Genomic DNA, 19187 nt, shown 5'->3' with positions numbered 1-19187 from the left:
CCAGGGAAGTCCCGATAGTGAAAATGTTAGATGTGAGAAAAAGAAGCCCATGTTAGAACTGATGAAATATGGAAATTGCAAGCTGGTGTGATAAGTAAAATGTCAGCTGAAGGTGCCCAAGCTGCCTGAGGGGTCAGGGAAGGTTCCCACGGCAGGCAGATTAGCCTAAAGTACGGAGCCTCGCTGGAGTCACTACAGGCTTCCCTCGCCTCCCGTAATCCATTCTCCTCCGCAGAAACTGGGGGAGCTTTTAACACTGGGAAGCTGCACAGTGTCTGTGGGCCTTATAACCCAACCGGTTCCTCCCAGTGCACTCAGCACAAATCCCAAATTCCCAGCTCAACCCCACAGGCCCGTTTCCAGCCTCGTCCTGAGCACCCCCTCTCTTTCTCATCAACCTCCAGCCACACAGCCCAGAATGACTTCTACCAAGTCCCTTCCTACGTCTGGTCCTTTGCATCTGCTGCTTCCTCTTCCAGGGAGCCCTCCCCTCCCCACCATGTCTACCTCCTGTTCATCCTTTGTCTGTGTTTAATGTCACTTCCCAGAGTGGCCTGCTCTGGCCACACAATCGAGCAGGTGGGTCTAATTCTTAGTTTAATGTCTGTCTCCCTTTCTGGGCTGATGCTCTGTGAAGAGCAGCAGTCATGCCTCTTGCTTACGACTGCAGACCCAGGCCTGGCAGGGTGGCCACGTACACAGGGATGTAGAAATATTCATAGAGTGAACGGGACAGGGGTGCATGAAGAGGTTTGCTGACAGATCAGAGGAGAGAAACACTACGACATGGTTTAGGGAAAATGAGAAGTTTGGTTGTGGCTGGAATTTCTGAAGCCAGAGAGGTGGATGGGGCCCAGGTGGTGAAGGGCTTTGCAGGCCTCCAGGTAGCTTCCGGCTGGTCCTGAAGGGCTGTAGGTAGGGGGACATGATCAGATCCATGTATCAGAAAGGTCCCTAGGGAGTGTTGGTGTGTGGAGTGGCCTTGGCCACAGGAAAGGTGTCTCTCTGTCCCTGGCACACCTGTAAGAAGTGTGCTGCCTGCATGGCCCACTAGCCTCTCTCGAGCTTAAAAGTTCCAAAATTTTGATGTGAAGTCATTTGAAACAGGCAGATGTTAGAAAAAAGGAACTCTCAAAACAGGTACCAAACTAAAACCACCAATCACGTTAAAAATCATAGCTAAGGGCTTCCCTGGTAGCACAGTGGTTGAGAGTCCGCTTGCCGATGCAGGGGACACGGGTTCGTGTCCCGGTACGGGAAGATCCCACATGCCGCGGAGCGGCTGGGCGTGTGAGCCATGGCTACTGAGCCTGCGCGTCCGGAGACTGTGCTCCGCAACGGGAGAGGCCACAACAGTGAGAGGCCCGCGTACAGCAAAAAAAAAAAAAAAAAAATCATAGCTAAACTACATAGTAGGTACAAAGCACCTACTATGTACCGGAAAGTGTTGGGAGCACCTACTAGCACCTGTGCTGCATGGTGTCCTCCCAACGACTCTTTGAGTGGGTGACATTTCTCTCCCCTTTTCATGGATGGAGGCCCGGAAGGTGAGGAAACGTGTTCCAACTGGTGGAAGGCAGAGCTGGGGTTGGGAGGAAAAGAGGATGTCCACAGGGTGGGCTAAAGCTCCCAGCACCCTGTGGGAAGCTTGCCAAATATTTCCTCATGGTGATGGGATGCGGTGGGGGGGGGGGGGGAATGCCCCCCCACCACCATCCAGGCCCACAGTCATCTCTACCTCGGCCCCCCAGGCCCTGGCTCAGCGCTGGCCTGGGGTTGAGGTCCATTCAGACCCACAAGCATCCCCACATATGTTTGGTGAACTGAAGGGATGTCAAAACCGTGATCCTTGACATTAGTGACCACCGTCAGGCAGGCTTGACTGGAAACAGATGGCAGGAAAAGGCAGACACTAATCTGGACCATACATAAAAAGCACGTCTTTGAAATTTCAAGCAAGGGAAGTGAAACTAGCCTTTTGCGTAATCATTTACCTCTTTCTGAAAACACTTCTGGTGCCCACAGATTATAACTTCGGCTACATTATGCAAAGTGAGAAACACAGGAATGGCCTGAAAGAAAACAAAGGAATAAGCATGAAAATATTTTCTTGGATCTCATAATTACATAATTCTTGATTTACGCTTAAAAATAAAGATCTGTGGGCACTGTTGGCATTCACACTGATACTGCTCTCCAGCAAAAACTCTTCCGCGCGGATCAGTGTTCTTGCTTACAGCACTGTGCTCAGTAGGGTGGATGTACAGGTTCCCCTCTTACGGGTATTCTCATCATTTATTAAGCACCTACTGTGTGTCAGGTGCCATGCCAGGTGCAGGGGACACATCCTGTGAACAGGTGGACACATGTTAGAGAGGCTGTCCCTATTGAGGTAAGAGCTCTGACCGAATGCACAGAAAGGCATGACCAACCCAGTGTGGGCAGAGCACGCCTTCTCGGAGGAAGTGAAGTCCAAAGTCTAAACGGCAACAGAATGATGAACTAGAATGAGCCCAGGGACTTCCCTGGTGGTCCACTGGTTAATACTCCGCACTCCCAACGCAGGGGACATGGGTTCGATATCTGGTTGGGGAACTGAGATCCTGCATGACGCATGGCACGGCCAAAGGGAAAAAAGAAATAAAAAAGAATGAGCCCAGCAAAAAGAGACAAGGCGGGAGAGGGCTGGAGGCATACACAAGGGCCCAGAGGAGCGAGGAAGCCCACCTCCTCGGGGAACCAGGGGGAGTTGAGTGGGGTGGAATATAGTGTGGAAGGGAAACGTGGGGGAGAGGAAGGTGGAGAGGTAATCACGGGCCCTATCAGGGAATCAGGACCGTCCCAAGGACCACAAGATACTGAAGAGTTTAAAGCCCACCGTGCATGATTTGATCTGCGTGTTTAGGGGACCTTGGACTGCTGGGTGGGGCAAAGGAGGCAGAGATGGTTGCGAAAGTTCAGTGGTGCGGTAGACGGAAAAACGGCCCTCCAAACTATAGCTGCATCATAGTCACTGGAGCCCATGAATGTCACCTCATAGGGTGAAAAAAGGGCCTTTGCAAATGGGATTAAGGTGAGAATCTGGAGGTGGGGAGATGACTCTGGATTATCTGGGTGGGTCCCAAATGCAAACACAGATCTCCTCCTAAGAGACAGGCAGAGATTCGACACACACAGAGGAGGAGGCGATGTGACCCCAGAGGCAGAGACTGGAATGATGCAGCCACGAGCCAAGGAGTGCCAGCAGCACCAGAAGCTGGAAGAGAGATGCGAGGAGCAGATTCTCCCCTAGAGCCTCTGGAGGGAGCGCAGCTCTGCTGACACACCTTGGTACTCACTTCAGACCCCTGGCCTCCAGAACTAGGAGAGAATAAATTTCTGTTGTTTTAAGCCACCTAGGTAGGTGGTAATTTGTTACAGCAGCTACAGGAAACTAATACAAGGAATGACAAGACGGTGGCCTGAACTTGGTAGTGGCAGCGAAGAGGGAGAAAAGTGGCCACATGAGGGAAATATTTAGGAGACTGAACTGCAGTAAATGATGGGATAACTGGGATCAACTTTGTACCCCAAAAAAGGGGGGGGAGGGATAAGATATAAAAAAAGGTAACACTCCAGTGGGTTATCAAGATACACAGAGTACCGACTGCACATTGACTATCGCTGGGCTGTTTGCTAAGAACAGCACTCTTTCCTAATTTGATAGATAATCTTGACAAGGTAAAGGGGAGGGATTAAGGGGTGAGGGATTGTGCTATTGTCTTTGTTGCTGCTGATGATGATAATGTCTCCTGGAAAGCAGAAAAAGATCAAGAATAATGCATGGGTTTTGGCATCAGCTGGGCTTCAGGCTCCAGCTCCACCATCTGCTAGTGGAGCAGGGCACGTATCCAAACAGTTTGCTCCTCTGTAGTATGAGGATAACAATATCTACGACCTGGAGCTATAGGGAGGAACGATGGAAATAATGCAGGAGCACTGCATGAAGGCTGTCCATATTAAGAGGTACCAAGCCCACGCTTAGTGGCCTCGATGGAGGACCTGAGCTGGGAAATTATTCCAGCTTCGAGGACTCTTAAGTGGGTCTTTAAGCAGATGTTGCTGCCCAACCACTTCCAGATGGATTTATTCTTTATCTTTTGGCTGCGTTGGGTCTTTATTACTGCGTGCAGGCTTTTCTCTAGTTGCGATGAGCGGGGGCTACTCTTCGTTGCGGTGCACGGGCTTCTCATTGTGGTGGCTTTTCTTGTTGTGGACCACAGGCTCTAGGCGCAGGCTTCAGTAGTTGTGGCACGTGGGCTCAGTAGTTGCGGCTCGCGGGCTCTAGAGCGCAGGCTCAGTAGTTGTGGCGCACGGGCTTAGTTGCTCCACGGCATGTGGGATCTTCCTGGACCAGGGCTTGAACCCGGGTCCCCTGCATTGGCAGATGGATTCTTAACCACCGTGCCACCAGGGAAGTCCCTGGGAGTATATATTTTTACCTTGTCTTTAAGACTTTTATAACTGTATAGCTCTGCCCTATTTTGGTATTTTGTTCTAACTCGCACTGTTTCATTTCATTCTGAGCTCTCACCTTACATTTTTCTTGCCTTTTTAACGTTCTCTACTCCTTTAAAAGTGCAGCTGAAACTTTTTTCCTTTTAAAATCATCCTTTATTTTAATTATTTTCTATGTTTTTCATCTTTTGTGCTTCTTTTTATCCCTCTTAAACTTTTATATTTTCAATTATTCTTTATGTATTTTAAGATTATTAAAGAGATTTTTTTTTAATTGGCTTTATCCATTGGGCTCATGTTTGGAAAACGTGGGCCTTGGCCTTCTAGGTCTGAGCCTAAGAAGATAGCACAGAAAATCTTAGAGAGGTTAACCCTGTGGTACATGACATGAAAATGAAAGGGCAACCTGGATCTTATCTATTTAAAATTAAGCCCTGATTTAAAATGCATTTGCCTCCTTGACTATAAAATCAGTAAGGAAACGAGATTTAGGGTGACTCTAGACGCTAACTCTAGACTTCAAGGAGGCTTAATTTTCTCAATTTTATAAACTGTGGCCAGGTTTCTCCATCTGCCTAGGAGATTCTGATCAGATTCTGGAAAAGGATCTATCTACACATACAGAACTGATTTTACTTTATTTTTTATTCTATTTTATTTTTAATTTTTTAAAAGAAAGTTGCCTTTTAATTTTTTAAATTAAAAAAATTTTTAAAAATATTTATTTATTATTTATTTTTGGCTGCACCGGGTCTTAGTTGCAGCATACAAGATCTTTAGTTGCAGCATGTGGGTTCCTTAGTTGTGGTATGTGAACTCTTAGTTGAGTCATGCATGCAGGATCTATTTCCCCAACCACGGATGGAACCCAGGCTCCCTGCATTGGGAGCGCGGAGTCTTAACCACTGGACCACCAGGGAAGTGCCCAGAACTGATATTAAAGTTCTCTAATAATAGATACCAACAATGTGTTCAGCACAGTGCTAATTATTTTAATTGCATTCTCTTATTTAAACCATATCTCAACAACTGTATCCACGGATGCTTGTTGCCCTGATTTACAGACAAGGAAACTGAAGCTTAGAGTGATGGGGCAGCTTGCTGGCGAGCTCACAACTAGTTCTGGGTATGACTCCATGACTCCAACCCAGTAACGGCAACGCCCACGCTCCCAGTCTCGATGTTATGGAGCCAAGTTACAGCAAGCCCCCAGTATAAACTTCCTGGACCTACAACTGTGCAATGTCCAATACCATTGTGTTCCAAATCCTGCCAGTCCGCTTCCTCCAGCAATATAACTGGTATGATCTAAAACAGATGACCTCGGAGTAAACTCTATGCCATTTTTTAAAGGGATATCTTCCACTTCCACTTAAAAATTTTTTAATCTGAATTTCTCAAGCCATTTTTTCGACTGAGGAGCTAACAGGCTTTAGAAACAGTAATTCCACGACTGATTTTATCAGCCTCCATAGAGATCTATCAAAAACAGTATTAAGGCAGTCTACAAGTTATGATTACTGATTTTCCCTTGGCCTCTACCTCTGTGCATGAAGCCCCAGTCTGAACTACGTTATTAGTTCAAGAGTCTCCAGTGACTGATTATTTTGGAAAACCTGCCTTTTATCTTTATGGAGTGAGGTTCAGCAGGACTTATTTTTGTGAAATCAGACAGAAGTTCTGAGAAATGAGGACTTCCCTGGCAATCCAGTGGTTAAGACTCTGCGCTTCCACTGCAGGGGGCACAGGTTCGATCCCTGGTTGGGGAAATAAGATCCCACAAGCCACACAGTGCAGGCAAAAAAACAAAATAAAAAGTTCTGAGATATGATAACAATAATAGCTAAGATATATTGAATACTTACTATGTACCAGACTCTGTTGTTTTTTTTTAAATGTTACTGCTGTCACTGTACGTTTTTTTTTTTTTTTAATAAATTTATTTATTTATTTATTTTTGGCTGTGTTGGGTCTTCGTTGCTGCACGTGGGCTTTCTCTAGTTGCGGGGAGCCGGGGCTACTCTTCTTTGCAGTGCATGGGTTTCTTATTGTGGTGGCTTCTCTTGTTGTGGAGCATGGGCTCTAGGGTGCACGGGCTTCAGTTGTTGCAGTGCACGGGCTCAGTAGTTGTGGCTTGCAGGCTCTAAAGCATAGGCTCAGTAGTTATGGCACACGGGCTTAGTTGCTCTGTGGCATGTGGGATCTTCCCAGAGCAGGGCTCAAACCCATGTCTCCTGCACTGGCAGGCAGATTCTTAACCACTGTGCCACCAGGGAAGCCCCCAGACTCTGTTTTAATTGCTTTTACATATTGAATCATCATAATAAATCTATGAGGGAGATACTAGTAACATTCCAGTTATACGGATGAGAAAAAAGAAAGGATGTATTTTGGTTCTCCTTTTTAACCTGCCTCTTAATAATCTGAAATCACTTTAGACGATCTAGACACTAGCTTGCTGCTAAAGAGAACAGAAAAACAAGTCTGTTCTTTCACATAGACTCTAGGAACGGGCTCAATAACAAAAGGTCCCCACCATATTTCATCAGGAAAAATGGCTCAAGATCAACTACCATGAAGCCCAAGTTATCAATTTTGACACAAAGTGTAATTGACTGAATTCAACTACCCTACAGTCCAATTCATTTCATTACTTAGGGGCACAGTTTGCAACTAATTTATTCTTAAAATTTTAACATTCACTTATAATTTTACATTGCATCCATGTACCACTGGAAATTTTTCTCTGGATGTAAAGAGAAATTGGTAACTATTACTTAAGATTTTTCATTATTCCCATGCTTCCCAGAGTGGAATTTTCAAGCCTTGATTGTTATTTGTTCAGGTGTTGGAACTGACTTAAAACAGTTTTCTATGGAAAATCCTGGCCCTGCCCACAGGCATGGCCTTGGGTCATGCTGTAGGAGTGGGGATGACTCCCTTAGCCAAGTCCTGGGTCGACTTCTAAGTTTTTATAGAAAAACATCAATCCTAACTTCAATTTGGGTGATTTTTAAATATGTGGACGCGGCCTTAATCTGCAATATACAATAATTGCTCGCCAGGCCCTTGCCAAAGAATGTACCTTTGAACTGTTGGCTGCCTAGTTTTCATCAAAATCATGCATGCCAGAAATAACTGTTCCTACAGGAAGGGAGCCGGATAATTGGAGAGCAGAGATTTTAGCCCCAGAGAATCGCTCCTACTGAACTGTGCTGTCATTAGGCCTCCAAAATGCACTAAGAATCCCAGAAATCAGGTTACCATTGTGTTTGTTATAAGGATGCGATTGAAAACCCTAAGTAGCCCAGTTTACCATTTATGAGGACTAAGGGCCTGACAGCAAGGAAGAAGCATGTCTGCGGCAACAACCCGCTTTTCTCTTACCAGCACTGAGAGTCTCGTAACTTCTTTATTTGGCTGCAGAAAGATGAGAGCTTTCTCATCTTTCCAAGGCCCAACTGTATTTATTTCATAAGATGTGTGCTAAGTCTCTCTGTGGTCTCATCTAATTCTTCTTCAATTACCCTTGACCTAGATTTCTTTTAAATTCTATTCATAAGAAATGCTTATCTTATTTTCATCATCATTATTCTTTTAAGCCACAACACATCCTTTTGGGAAGACAGCTGAGGTGTTTGAATATGTTTATGTGTACATATAAATGAATATATTCACAAATTGATTGGCATGAGATAAATTTGAGTGTTTATTTACATTAGTTTTATCATTCTGTCATTAACTGGCCAACACCTTTTTTTTTTTTTTTTTTTGGCCGCACCAAGCGGCTTTTGGGATCTTAGCTCCCCGACCAGGGATCGAACCCGGGCCCTTGGCAATGAAAGCGTGGAGTCCTAACCACTGGACCTCCAGGGAACTCCCGGGTCAACTCCTTGAGGGCAGAGGGCCAGACTCCCTCTTTGCCAGAGTATCTCCAGCACCAGCTTGGAGGCCACCTCCCTCCTTCATCTGTTCATCACATAAAGTAGCTGACCTGTGTTTAGGGGCCTTTTTGTTTGAAAAATAGGCAGCTTAGAACGCCAGCTTGTAAGATGCATGGGAATAAGAACCTCACTTGGGGCCATAAATGCACATGCTACTACAGAGGGCAAGTTGGCCTGCTCTCAGTGAACTGCTATTTTTCTCACCCTTTTTTTACACGAGTGCGTAGGAATGAATTCAGTTAAATTAAATATGCACCTCCTACAGCACCGGAAAGGGCTCTGAGTGAGGTGAGTGAGAACATATCCCCCTCCCCCATATAATCCTCAAGAAAATCTCTGTTGTAGCCTGGGGAGGGGAGTTATAAACACATCTTTTTAATTGTGGTAAAATAGACATATAAAATTTACCATTTTAACCGTTTTTACGTGTATAGTTCAGTGGCATTAAGTACATTCACATTGTTGTGCGACCATCACCACCATCCTTTCACAGAACTCTTTTCATCTGAAATTCTGTCCCCATTAAACAATAATTCCCCATTCTCCCCAGCCCACAGCTCCTGGTAAGCACCAATACTTTCTGTCTCTATAAATGTGACTCTTCTAAGTAACTCATATTAGTAGAATCATACAGGACTTGTCCTTTTGTGACTGACTTATTTCATTTAACATAATGTCTTCAAGGTTCATCCATGTTGTAGCATGTGTCAGAATTTTCTTCCTTTTTAAGCCTGAATAATATTCCATTGTACTGATATACTATTTTGTTTATCCATTCATCTGTCAACAGACACTTGGATTGTTTCCAACTTTTGGCTACTGTGAATAATGCTGCTGTGAACACAGGTATACAAAATACCTGCTCAAGTCCCTGCTTTCAATTTTTTTGTTGGCTCATAGGGTAACTCTATTTTCAATTTTTTGAGGAATCACCATACTGTTTTTCATTGCAGCTGTACCATTTTTGCATTCCCAAAAGCAGCGCACAAGAGTTCCAATTTCTCCACACCCTCACCAACACTTGTTATTTTCTATTTTTTTGATAACAGTCATCCTAATGGGCACGAAGTGGTATCTCATGATTTTGATTTGTATTTCCCTAATGCATAATGATGTTGAGTACCTCATCATGGGCTCAGTGGCCATTTGCATATCTTCTTTGGAGAAATGTCTATTCAAGTCCTTTGCCCAGTTTTCAATCAGGTTGTTTGGTTTTTGTTGTTGAATTTTAGGAGTTTTCTATGTGTTCTGGATATTAATCCCTTATCAGATAGATGATTTTCAAATATTTTCTCCCATTCTGTGAATTGCCATTTCACTCTGTTGACAGCATGCTTTGATACACCGAAGTTTTTCATTTTGATGAAGTCCAATTTGCCTATTTTTTTCTTTTGTTGCCCGTGTCTTGCTGTTACAGCCAATAAATCACTGCTAAGTCCAGTGTCATGAAGTTTTCCGCTTGGAGCCCAGTTTTAATAAGTCATTTTATAAGGGTTATGGAAAACATCTTTAGATGGGGCAGGAACATAACTAAAATGCAGAGGAGGGGGTTATTATTTTGCCACTGCGCCCACATCTTAAGTAATCCTTGCAACTGGACTCTGATCACCTCTGATGAGAAAACCATGTGAAAGAGAACTGCCTCTAACCACAGTGACAGGGAACCTTAGGGGAAGGGTCTCCATTCTACTGACAGATCAACATTTACGTCCTTTTCCCTGTGGATCCAAGATCCCTTACGTGATATTGGAGCCAAACCAAGCGGGAGGGAACCCACAGGCTCCAGTTTGCTTAACTGAGTAATTTCACTCCACGCAAGTCTGATTATCCATGTGTGTTTCCTCACCGACACCCCCAGCCAATCTCTATTCCATTGTGTTGAGTGAAGACAGAAACCCTGACAAGCAGTTAGGGAAGGCTCAAGATCAAAGTGCTGGGTAGGAAACCAAGGCCAGTCCCGTCGAGATGCCTCAGTTTAGATTTGCAGAGTCTTCCAACTGCTGACCCTAAGCAAGAAAAGAGCATGGTTTGAGCACCCAGATCACCAGCACTGGGATGGCTTCTCCCTGAAGCTCCTGAGTGTGAGAATCTGCACATCTGTTCTAAACACTCACCAGCACAGGCTTTGAGGCAATCCTGTCCAGCTGAGAAGGGCTGCGGCAGGGAAATTATAATAAGAGTAATAACGACTGGTTGACGTTGTCCTGTCCCTCCAAAGACTGACATTCATGCCATCAGCCCTCATCACTGTGACCTTATTCAGGGCAGGAACGCTGGCGAAGCAGAGCTAAATTAGCCCCTGTAGAAGGGAGGACAGCCACACGGCTCCTCTCCCCTCCTCCCAGCTCCATCTTGATGGGCTCATCTCCTTTGCTTATTGTGATTTAGGGAGGAAAGAGGGTAAGCGTTGCAGATGAACCACTATCGTCAGACAGGCTTGAGTTTGCATCTCCGCTTTAACATTTACTAGTTGGTGACCTTGGTCAAATAATTTGCATCTCAGTAAATGGGAGTAATTAAGTCCAACTTCATATGTCATGAGGGTTAACAATAGGCAGTGCCCGGCACACATATATAACACTGACTATTCACGATGCCTGTTCCCATGGTGAGTTGTGTGTCTCTCACGGATTCCCCTGGAAGTTCTTCAAGGTCAGGAAGCAGGTCTTCTTCCTCATTAAGCCCCCAGAAGTAGATTCCCCAATAAATATTTGCTGAATGGAGAGCCACAAGAATAATCTCCTTCCCTTAATTCTATCATTCGGTTGTGAGTTCCAGGTAGAAAAATCAATAAAGAACTGTCCCCACCTCGCCTTTGAAGAGTTACATCAGCTTACTCTCAGGAGTTGCACATCAGAAGGATAGCTTCAAAGTCTTGTCAGATGAAGGAGGCCTTTATGGAGCACAGCAACTTCCTAAGTGTTTTGCATAACAACACACCCACGGATTTTAACTGAGCATGTTTCCCCCAGGTCCTCGTGGATTCATGAAACTGCCAGCCTGGCACCAGTGCACTGACACGGGTTTTCCATCTAACACAAGCTGTACGAGTGCCTCGTGTTTCATCCACTCTGTAAATTTTTAAGCAACTATGTAAAAACAAAAAACTCAGAAAACAAAGAACAGATGCTGGGTTGAGTTATTTCACTAAAAAAAAACAATACTAAGTGTCTCCTTTCCGTCCTCCTCGCACTCTAACTGGATATATTTGGTTTGGGGTTGTTTCCCTTTGCTCAGAGTTTGAATCGCAGCAGCTTCCTCCTGCCAATGAGAGAAGTCTGTGCTCTAGGCCAGGGGCACTCCAATGCGGTCCCTCCAAAAGATAAGGACCTCGCACAGAATATAAGTCAGTGCACTGCTTCCTTCCTCAAAAAGTCCTGCTATGAAAAAAAAATGTCAGCTCAAACTAATCAGCGTGGTTAGTGCCAAGCGTGATGCTCATTCTGGCACAGTCTCCTTACAGACAGGTAACGAAGAGCTCACAGGCTATCGCCTTCTGTGGACCACACTCTGAGAAGCATTGTTCCAGGTTACAGAAATCTCCATCTGCCTGAGACGTACTAGATAGACATTTACAATGGACTTTTGAGGGTTTTTTTGCCACCTAGCCTCCTTACCCCTTCCTTGGTAAAGCACTCCAATATAAAGCATCTGCCTCACCCTTTCTCAGTCTGTGGGTCCAGCTGGGGATCCTGTATGACCAGGGCTCTGAGTCTCTCCAGTCACAGTGAATGGTTCAGAAAAGTCATGATCCAGGACTGGTCAATCAATGTAAGTCCATCCGGCTTTTAGACCTGGGACGGGCAGTGGTCCTGACTGATGCAATCAGAGTGAATTGGGAGACTCATACAGAAGCTACAAGGAAGACTGTCTTTCCATTAGACTTAAAATTGTGAGGATGTCAGCCTGAAGTCAACAACATCCATGAGGCGGGAGCCTGGCTGTGAAATGAAGCAAAGACAGAGAGCAGAACTGAACGAGAGACAGAAGCTGGATTCTGAGTAGGTCATTGGAACCTCTGGGTCAAGCCATGCCTGAAGCAGTTTCTACACTATGACTTTTCATTAATGTGAACCAGGAGATTTCCCTTTACTTAGACCAGTTGGTGAGCTTTCTAACACTTGCAACCAAGAGTCTCAAGTTTATGCATGTCTACTGTACCCTGGGCTCATTCTAAAATCCACATACCTTGATCCTAAAGAGACAAATCTGAAAAGGCAAAAGGTGGGGAGTCAGAAGAGCTGCCACTACCTGGGACTAGAGTCAGCTTACCGAGACTTCCCACACCTACGTGTTTTCCTCTGCCAGGTTATTAACATGTGCCTCACATATCAGGTGACTGTGAGACTCACATGAAAAGATACAAAGGAAATCACTCCGGAGAACACATGAAAAAGCACTATACAGGGCTTCCCTGGTGGCGCAGTGGTTGAGAGTCCGCCTGCTGATGCAGGGGACACGGGTTCGTGCCCCGGTCCGGGAAGATCCCACATGCCGCGGAGCGGCTGGGCCCGTGAGCCATGGCTGCTGAGCCTGCGCATCCGGAGCCTGGGCTCCGCAATGGGAGAGGCCCGCGTACCGCAAAAAACAAACAAACAAACAAACAAAAAAAAGCACTATACAAACAAAAAATTATTATCATTATTAGCACAACACCTTAGTTATTCAAACTTCAAAACTCTGGCATCCATAACTATCCAGAGCCTACAAAAAATTTCAAAAACTTTTGTACAACGAAAGATTGTTTTTTGTTTTCCAGTCAAATCCCATACTCTGCTATAGAAGAGGAAGCTCCCCCTGCAGGCCAGAGGCCGTAAAGCGAGGTCATGGACTTGGAGGAGCCTGACAGCATCAGGAGCGGCAGCTGAGAGCCAGCCCGGCCCCCTGTTCTGGGCTCAGCACCAACGTGCTCTGTGGCTCACTTCTTAGGTCACCCAGGCTATTTTCTCCCCCATCACACACATCATCCCATCTACTCAAGCTTATGAATCATGAAAGGAAAATGATGATTTAATTTAGAAATTATCGATTTAATTTAGAAATTATCGCAGTTAATTCTCAGCCACTACTTTGCAGCTTTGGGGTTGTCCTAACAATACTATTATTATCCAGAGAGGCACATTTTGTTTTTACTGTTTTCATATCTGAGGCCTAAGGGGCCAACATAACAACAAACTTTACATTAAAAGACTGAATCGTTTGAAAATTTCTCATGTTTTCAAACATTAGAATACAATCATTTTCTGATAGATTAAAAACAGCAATTAGAGTATAAAACCATTCCTGAAGACCTAAATAGACGTTTCTCCAAAAAAGACACACAGATGGCCAACAAACACATGAAAAGATGCTCAACATCACTAATCATTAGAGAAATGCAAATCAAAACTACAATGAGGTATCACCTCATACCAGTCAGAATGGCCATCATCAAAAAATCTACAAACAATAAATGCTGGAGAGGGTGTGGAGAAAAGGGAACCCTCTTGCACTACTGATGGGAATGTAAATTGATACAGCCACTATGGAGAACAGTATGGAGGTTCCTTAAAAAACTAAAAATAGAACTACCATATGACCCAGCAATCCCACTACTGGGCATATACCCTGAGAAAACCATAATTCAAAAAGATACATGTACCCCAATGTTCATTGCGCAGTATTTACAATAGCCAGGACATGGAAGCAACCTAACGTTCCATTGACAGACAAATGGATAAAGAAGATGTGGTACATATATACAATGGAATATTACTCAGCCATAAAAGGAAACAAAACTGGGTCATTTGCAGAGACTTGGCTGGACCTAGAGTCTGTCATACGGATTGAAGTAAATCAGAAAGGGAAAAACAAACATCGTATATTAACGCGTATATGTGGAATCTAGAAAAATGGTACAGACGAACCTATCTGCAGGGCAGGAACAAAGAGGCAGATGTAGAGAATGGACATGTAGACTTGGTGGGGGAGGGGGAAGTGGGATGAATAGGGAGATTGGCATTGACATATAAACACTACCATGTGTAAAATAGATAGCTAGTGGGAATCTGCTGTAGAGCACAGGGAGATCAGTTTGGTGCTCTGTGGTGACCTAGGTGGGTGGGATGGGGGGTGGGGTGGGAGGGAGGTCTAAGAGGGAGAGGATATATGTATACATATAGCTGATTCACTTCGTTGTACAGCAGAAAGTAATACAACATTGTAAAGCAACTATACCCCAATTCAAAAAACAAAACAAAACCTTAAGTATATGAAAACAAAAAGTTCCTGAGTTTTAAGCCACGTTCTGAGACTCTGGTCAATGCTGATACTTATGAATTCTCCTTTGGTGGCAAAATAACTAAATTTTTGGAGTTCCATATCATATATAACATAGCTGGAAGAAGTCTGTTCCTCACAGTACCCTCCTTTGAGGAGCTCAGTCCTGGGGTCTGGGTGGGAGGACAGAATGAACACTTGTTGCACTAGTGTCCCTGTGTACTGGGCATCAATTCCGTGCCAAGCATGCGAACCCACGACTAAGCCCAGCCCGCCCAGGCCGTGTTATTCATGGGCAGAGTCACGGTCCCCGGAAGCAAGGAGCAGACTGAGGCCACCCTCCCTGCTCCCAAGGACAGGGTGTATCCACGCAGAGCAGGCTCCACAGATATCACTACTCCGGCTTCCTGCGTCTCCATCTGCAGCTCTCCATCTTGTAAAACAAGTCAGTCCTTCCCTGTTATCTGGTTACCTTCAATTCAGGGAGGGGGACCACTCCACATTGGCCTCAGCCCCAAGACTTGTTCTTCAATCTACTGTGCCATCATTAAAGCTGTTGCTTTGCCCCCGATTGATCCAAGGCGCAACAAGTTAAAGGCAAAGGGGAAGAAGGGAAAGGGACTGTCCCCCGCAAAGCCTCTAACACTTACCAGTCTGGACAGTGCTCTGGAACCAGCATAGATGATACCCACAAACAGCACTGAAGCAGGAAGCCATGTCAAAACATCAGATCTGTAAAAGGGAAAGAGGCCATAGATTTCTGTCACTTTATGTCCAAAAGACCTCGCTGGAAGGTATGACGCTCCCATACACCAAATACAGCACTCATGGTTGTCTAAACATCCCCAGGTGACTTGTGAAGCATGATTTGCTCTGTATCATCGAGAGGGACGGAAGCTGACCAAGCCATCCTGCCTACAGTCCATCACTCAGCCAACGATGTGGCGTTACTGATCCCACAGTCGGGCACAGACGAGCTGGAGATGGAAAAGGTTTCCTGCAGGTTGGGAGAAAGAACAGATCTGATTTTTTTTAAAAGGAGCAGTGAATGTTATTCTTTGGAATTTAAGTAGCCAGAGGCTTTGAATACATGCCAAATTATTTTAAAAAATTTTTAAAGGCTATTTACCTAGGCAAGGTACCAAACAGCTCCAGGGAACCACAACAAAAGGAACCACAGTGTGAAAGGATGGAATTGAAAAGAGCGCCTGAACTTGAGCTGGGTGGCCAATTGCTGAGCCTCAAGCGTTTACCTGGGATGCCAGTTCAGGGAATCGCCAAGGACTTCTCAAGGGCACATTTCTCTGATTCCCTTGTGGCCACACCAAGAACTGCTTTTTCTTTTTCTTCTGTTTTTTTCTTTTTTTTGGCCACACTGCGTGGCTTGCAGGATCTTAGTTCCCTGACCAGGGGGACCAAACTCGGGCCCCTGGCAGTGAAAGCATGGAGTCCTAACCACTGGACAGCCAGTCCCAAGAACTGCTTTTTCAACACAGTTTAGAATCTTGCTCTCCTCAGAATACCATTCCTGTAGTTTCAGTTCTACACTGAAAACCTGGGGGAAAAAACTTCATTTTCTTTTTTGCACGAATCAGAAAAACAGCTACTGTGCAGTTTCCTTGTTGACAGCAGATGAACTGGACCGGTAGTGTTAATTCAGATTTAAGAAATTATCTGAATCTTGGCTTGAGTAAACTTGTGATCTGCATGCAATATTAACTAGATCGGAGAGCTTTTATATTTTCATACGTACACATAGGCTCTCCCCACCCTCATCATCAACATCCATTAGTTATTGAACTTTGTGAACTGGCATTGAAACATTACAACAATGTTTTGTTGCACCAATTTTATAAACTTTTACAGTGCAATACATGTTATTTCTCAGAGACAAACCAAAGTTTAATTTCTCAAGGTTCATGCTGTTTGCTTTAGCAGCATTTGATGGTGGATCTTTTATACACATTTGTAATAGATGAAAAATAAACCAGATTGCAAATACTTTTTCTTTCTTTTTTAAAGCAAACCATGTACCAAGTTTTTTGGTCCAAATTGTGTAGGGTAAGTTAAATTGCATTCTAATAACCAATATGAGTGTATTTCTGTAAGTATAGTTATGTTGAAATAAAGTTTTACAAAGCAAAATCCCAGTCTTTCCATAGAGTACACATCACTGAGGGTGCAATTTGCTTCCCTCATCAGTTACGAATGCATTTGGTTCACTAATTCAAGTTCCCAGAGTTATTCTAAAATAAATATAAATTAATGGAGACATTCCAGCAGGATACAACATAATAATCCCAAGTAACTCAATGAACTGCTGTCCTGGGATGGAGCCTGTTCAAGAAGTGTTCTTTGTTAATTTTATTAACATGGGCAGGCACTCTATCATCAGACCTGCTTTTGTACAACTTCCCAGGGAACAGGGCATGAAAACGTTTCTAGTCTCAGATAAGGTCTTCGAACCCTACTTCCTGTATATAGTCATTCAGCCAAACTCACAGCAACTTGCAAGGTGCTCAGAGCGCCAGAGTTAATATTAACAGCAGCATCAGGGACTTCCCTGGTGGCACAGTGGTTAAGAATCCACCTGCCAATGCAGGGGACATGAGTTCAAGCCCTGGTCCGGGAAGATCCCACATGCCACGGAGCAACTAAACCTGTGCACCACAACTACTGAGCCTGCGCGCTAGAGCCCACAAGCCACAACTACTGAAGCCCACAAGCCACAACTACTGAAGCCCACGTGTCACAACTACTGAAGCCCGCACACCTAGAGCCGGTGCTCCACAACAAGAGAAGCCACCACAATGAGAAGCCCATGCATCACAACGAGAAGCCCTCGCACCACAACGAAGAGTAGCCCCCGCTCTCCGCAACTAGAGAAAGCCCGCTCGCAGCAACAAAGACCCAAAGCAGCCAAAAATAAATTTAAAAAACAAACAAACCACAAAAAAAAACAGCAGCATCACCAATGACATTTTTTGAGCCCTTGCTGCAAACCAGGCACTGTGCTAAATGTTTTCTACACTGTAATCTTTTTAAAATCTGTGGGAGTTCCCCGGTTGCCTAGTGGTTAGGATTCCAGGCTTTCACTGCTGTGGCCTGGGTTCAATCCCTGGTGGGGGAACTGAGATCCTGCAAGCTGTGCAGCGTGGCCAAAAAATATTTATCTAAAAATAGATAAATAAAAAAAAATAATAAAATCTGCACAACAATCTCACGAGGAAAGTATCATTATTATTATCATTATTACCCCCACTGTGCAGATGAGGAAACCGAGGCACAAAGAGTTTAAGTAATTTGTCTATGGTCAGAAAAGCTGGTAATGGCAAAGCCACAATTTGAATTCAGGCCTGTCTGACTTAAAACCTTGCTTTTAACCGCCTCTCATACTTTACCCTCAAGGATCTCATAATAATCTAATGTGAGACAATGATATATAAATAAATAAGTTGCAAACACAACATGATTTTGCCCTGGTAGCAGCTCAAGCAGCTGGTTATCTGAGAAATATTCTGCTATTACTAGTCCTGCTGCCATCACAGACATCTGTACTTCCAACCAAAAGGTGAACAAAGAATGGAAATGCCAGCCTCCATCCTAAAGCGCCAAGCTAATACCGACCAATTGCTACTCTTCTAGGAAAAGGCTTTCCCATTAGACATTAAGGGCCAAGTCCCATGACATGCTGTGCCCTAGAAGGAAGCCCAGAGCATGTACTGTGGGGAGCATGATGACGAAGGAAGGAAGGCGTGTGCGGGGCGAATAGCGGCTGGCCCAGCTGTGGCAAGCCCGACACTTCAGAATGGAAGGCCAGTGAGGCCCCAGACATGCGTGCCCCACCCACTCCTAAACAAAGAAAACTCCCGCCTACTCTCATACATACTTCAGGAGACGTCAGGGTATCTGGACGTGAGGGAAATAAAACAGCGCTAGGGAACCTCTTGTATTTTAACCCCTCCGCCCTAAAATACAAAGAAATAACTTCAAAACGAAAGTTTAGGCAAAATTAGAAGATATATATAAATATAAATTTTCTGGGGAAAAATTTCTGAAAAGGAATTGGGACCTTTGAAAACTTAAGATGTACTGCAAAGTTTTGTAACATAAAAAATGCAGGAAAAATTTCCTAATTGTAACAAATTCTTTACAGCCAAAGACTTTTTATCCCAGTGAAACCATTTTGGACTTCTGAATTCCAGAACTGTAAGATAACAAACCTGTGTTATTTTAAGCCAAAAAAAAAAAAAATTTCCATCTCTGTAAGTACTGTAAGTACAGAGCATAGCACAAGGTCTGACTAAATTTTCCTCTATATCTTACTACTAGAGTAGAATTTTTCTCTCAATAAAGCATAAGTTTCTTTTTGTTGTTAAAAAAAAAAAGAAAGGAAGAACTTCAACCAGAAAAAATATACACAGGCTGCTCCAGGAATTAGAATTTGGACCTCTGGCTTCCAGAGGTTTCCACGACTGTAAGTGTGAT

General features: G+C 44.3%; 1 protein-coding gene across 4 annotated transcripts in view; it reads right to left on the bottom strand.

Annotated features, from left to right (window-relative positions):
* The window catches only part of TMEM241 (transmembrane protein 241), a 108318-nt gene that overhangs the window by 69523 nt on the left and 19608 nt on the right, over positions 1 to 19187 (bottom strand). For all 4 annotated transcript variants that reach the window (XR_009534874.1, XM_060121778.1, XM_060121780.1 and 1 more), the window contains exons 4-5: positions 15350 to 15431; positions 1995 to 2072 (exon numbers count right to left, since the gene is read on the bottom strand). Coding sequence is in view for 3 of the 4 variants with exons in the window: in XM_060121778.1 (XP_059977761.1) it covers positions 1995 to 2072; positions 15350 to 15431 (160 nt within the window). In the remaining variant the exon portion in view is untranslated. The remainder of the gene's footprint in view (positions 1 to 1994; positions 2073 to 15349; positions 15432 to 19187) is intronic.

Source organism: Lagenorhynchus albirostris, chromosome 14, assembly GCF_949774975.1.
Source record: "Lagenorhynchus albirostris chromosome 14, mLagAlb1.1, whole genome shotgun sequence".
Lineage (NCBI taxonomy): Eukaryota > Metazoa > Chordata > Mammalia > Artiodactyla > Delphinidae > Lagenorhynchus > Lagenorhynchus albirostris.
The sequence above is the reverse complement of the archived record's forward strand: the minus strand, read 5'-3'. Positions and strand labels throughout refer to the sequence as shown.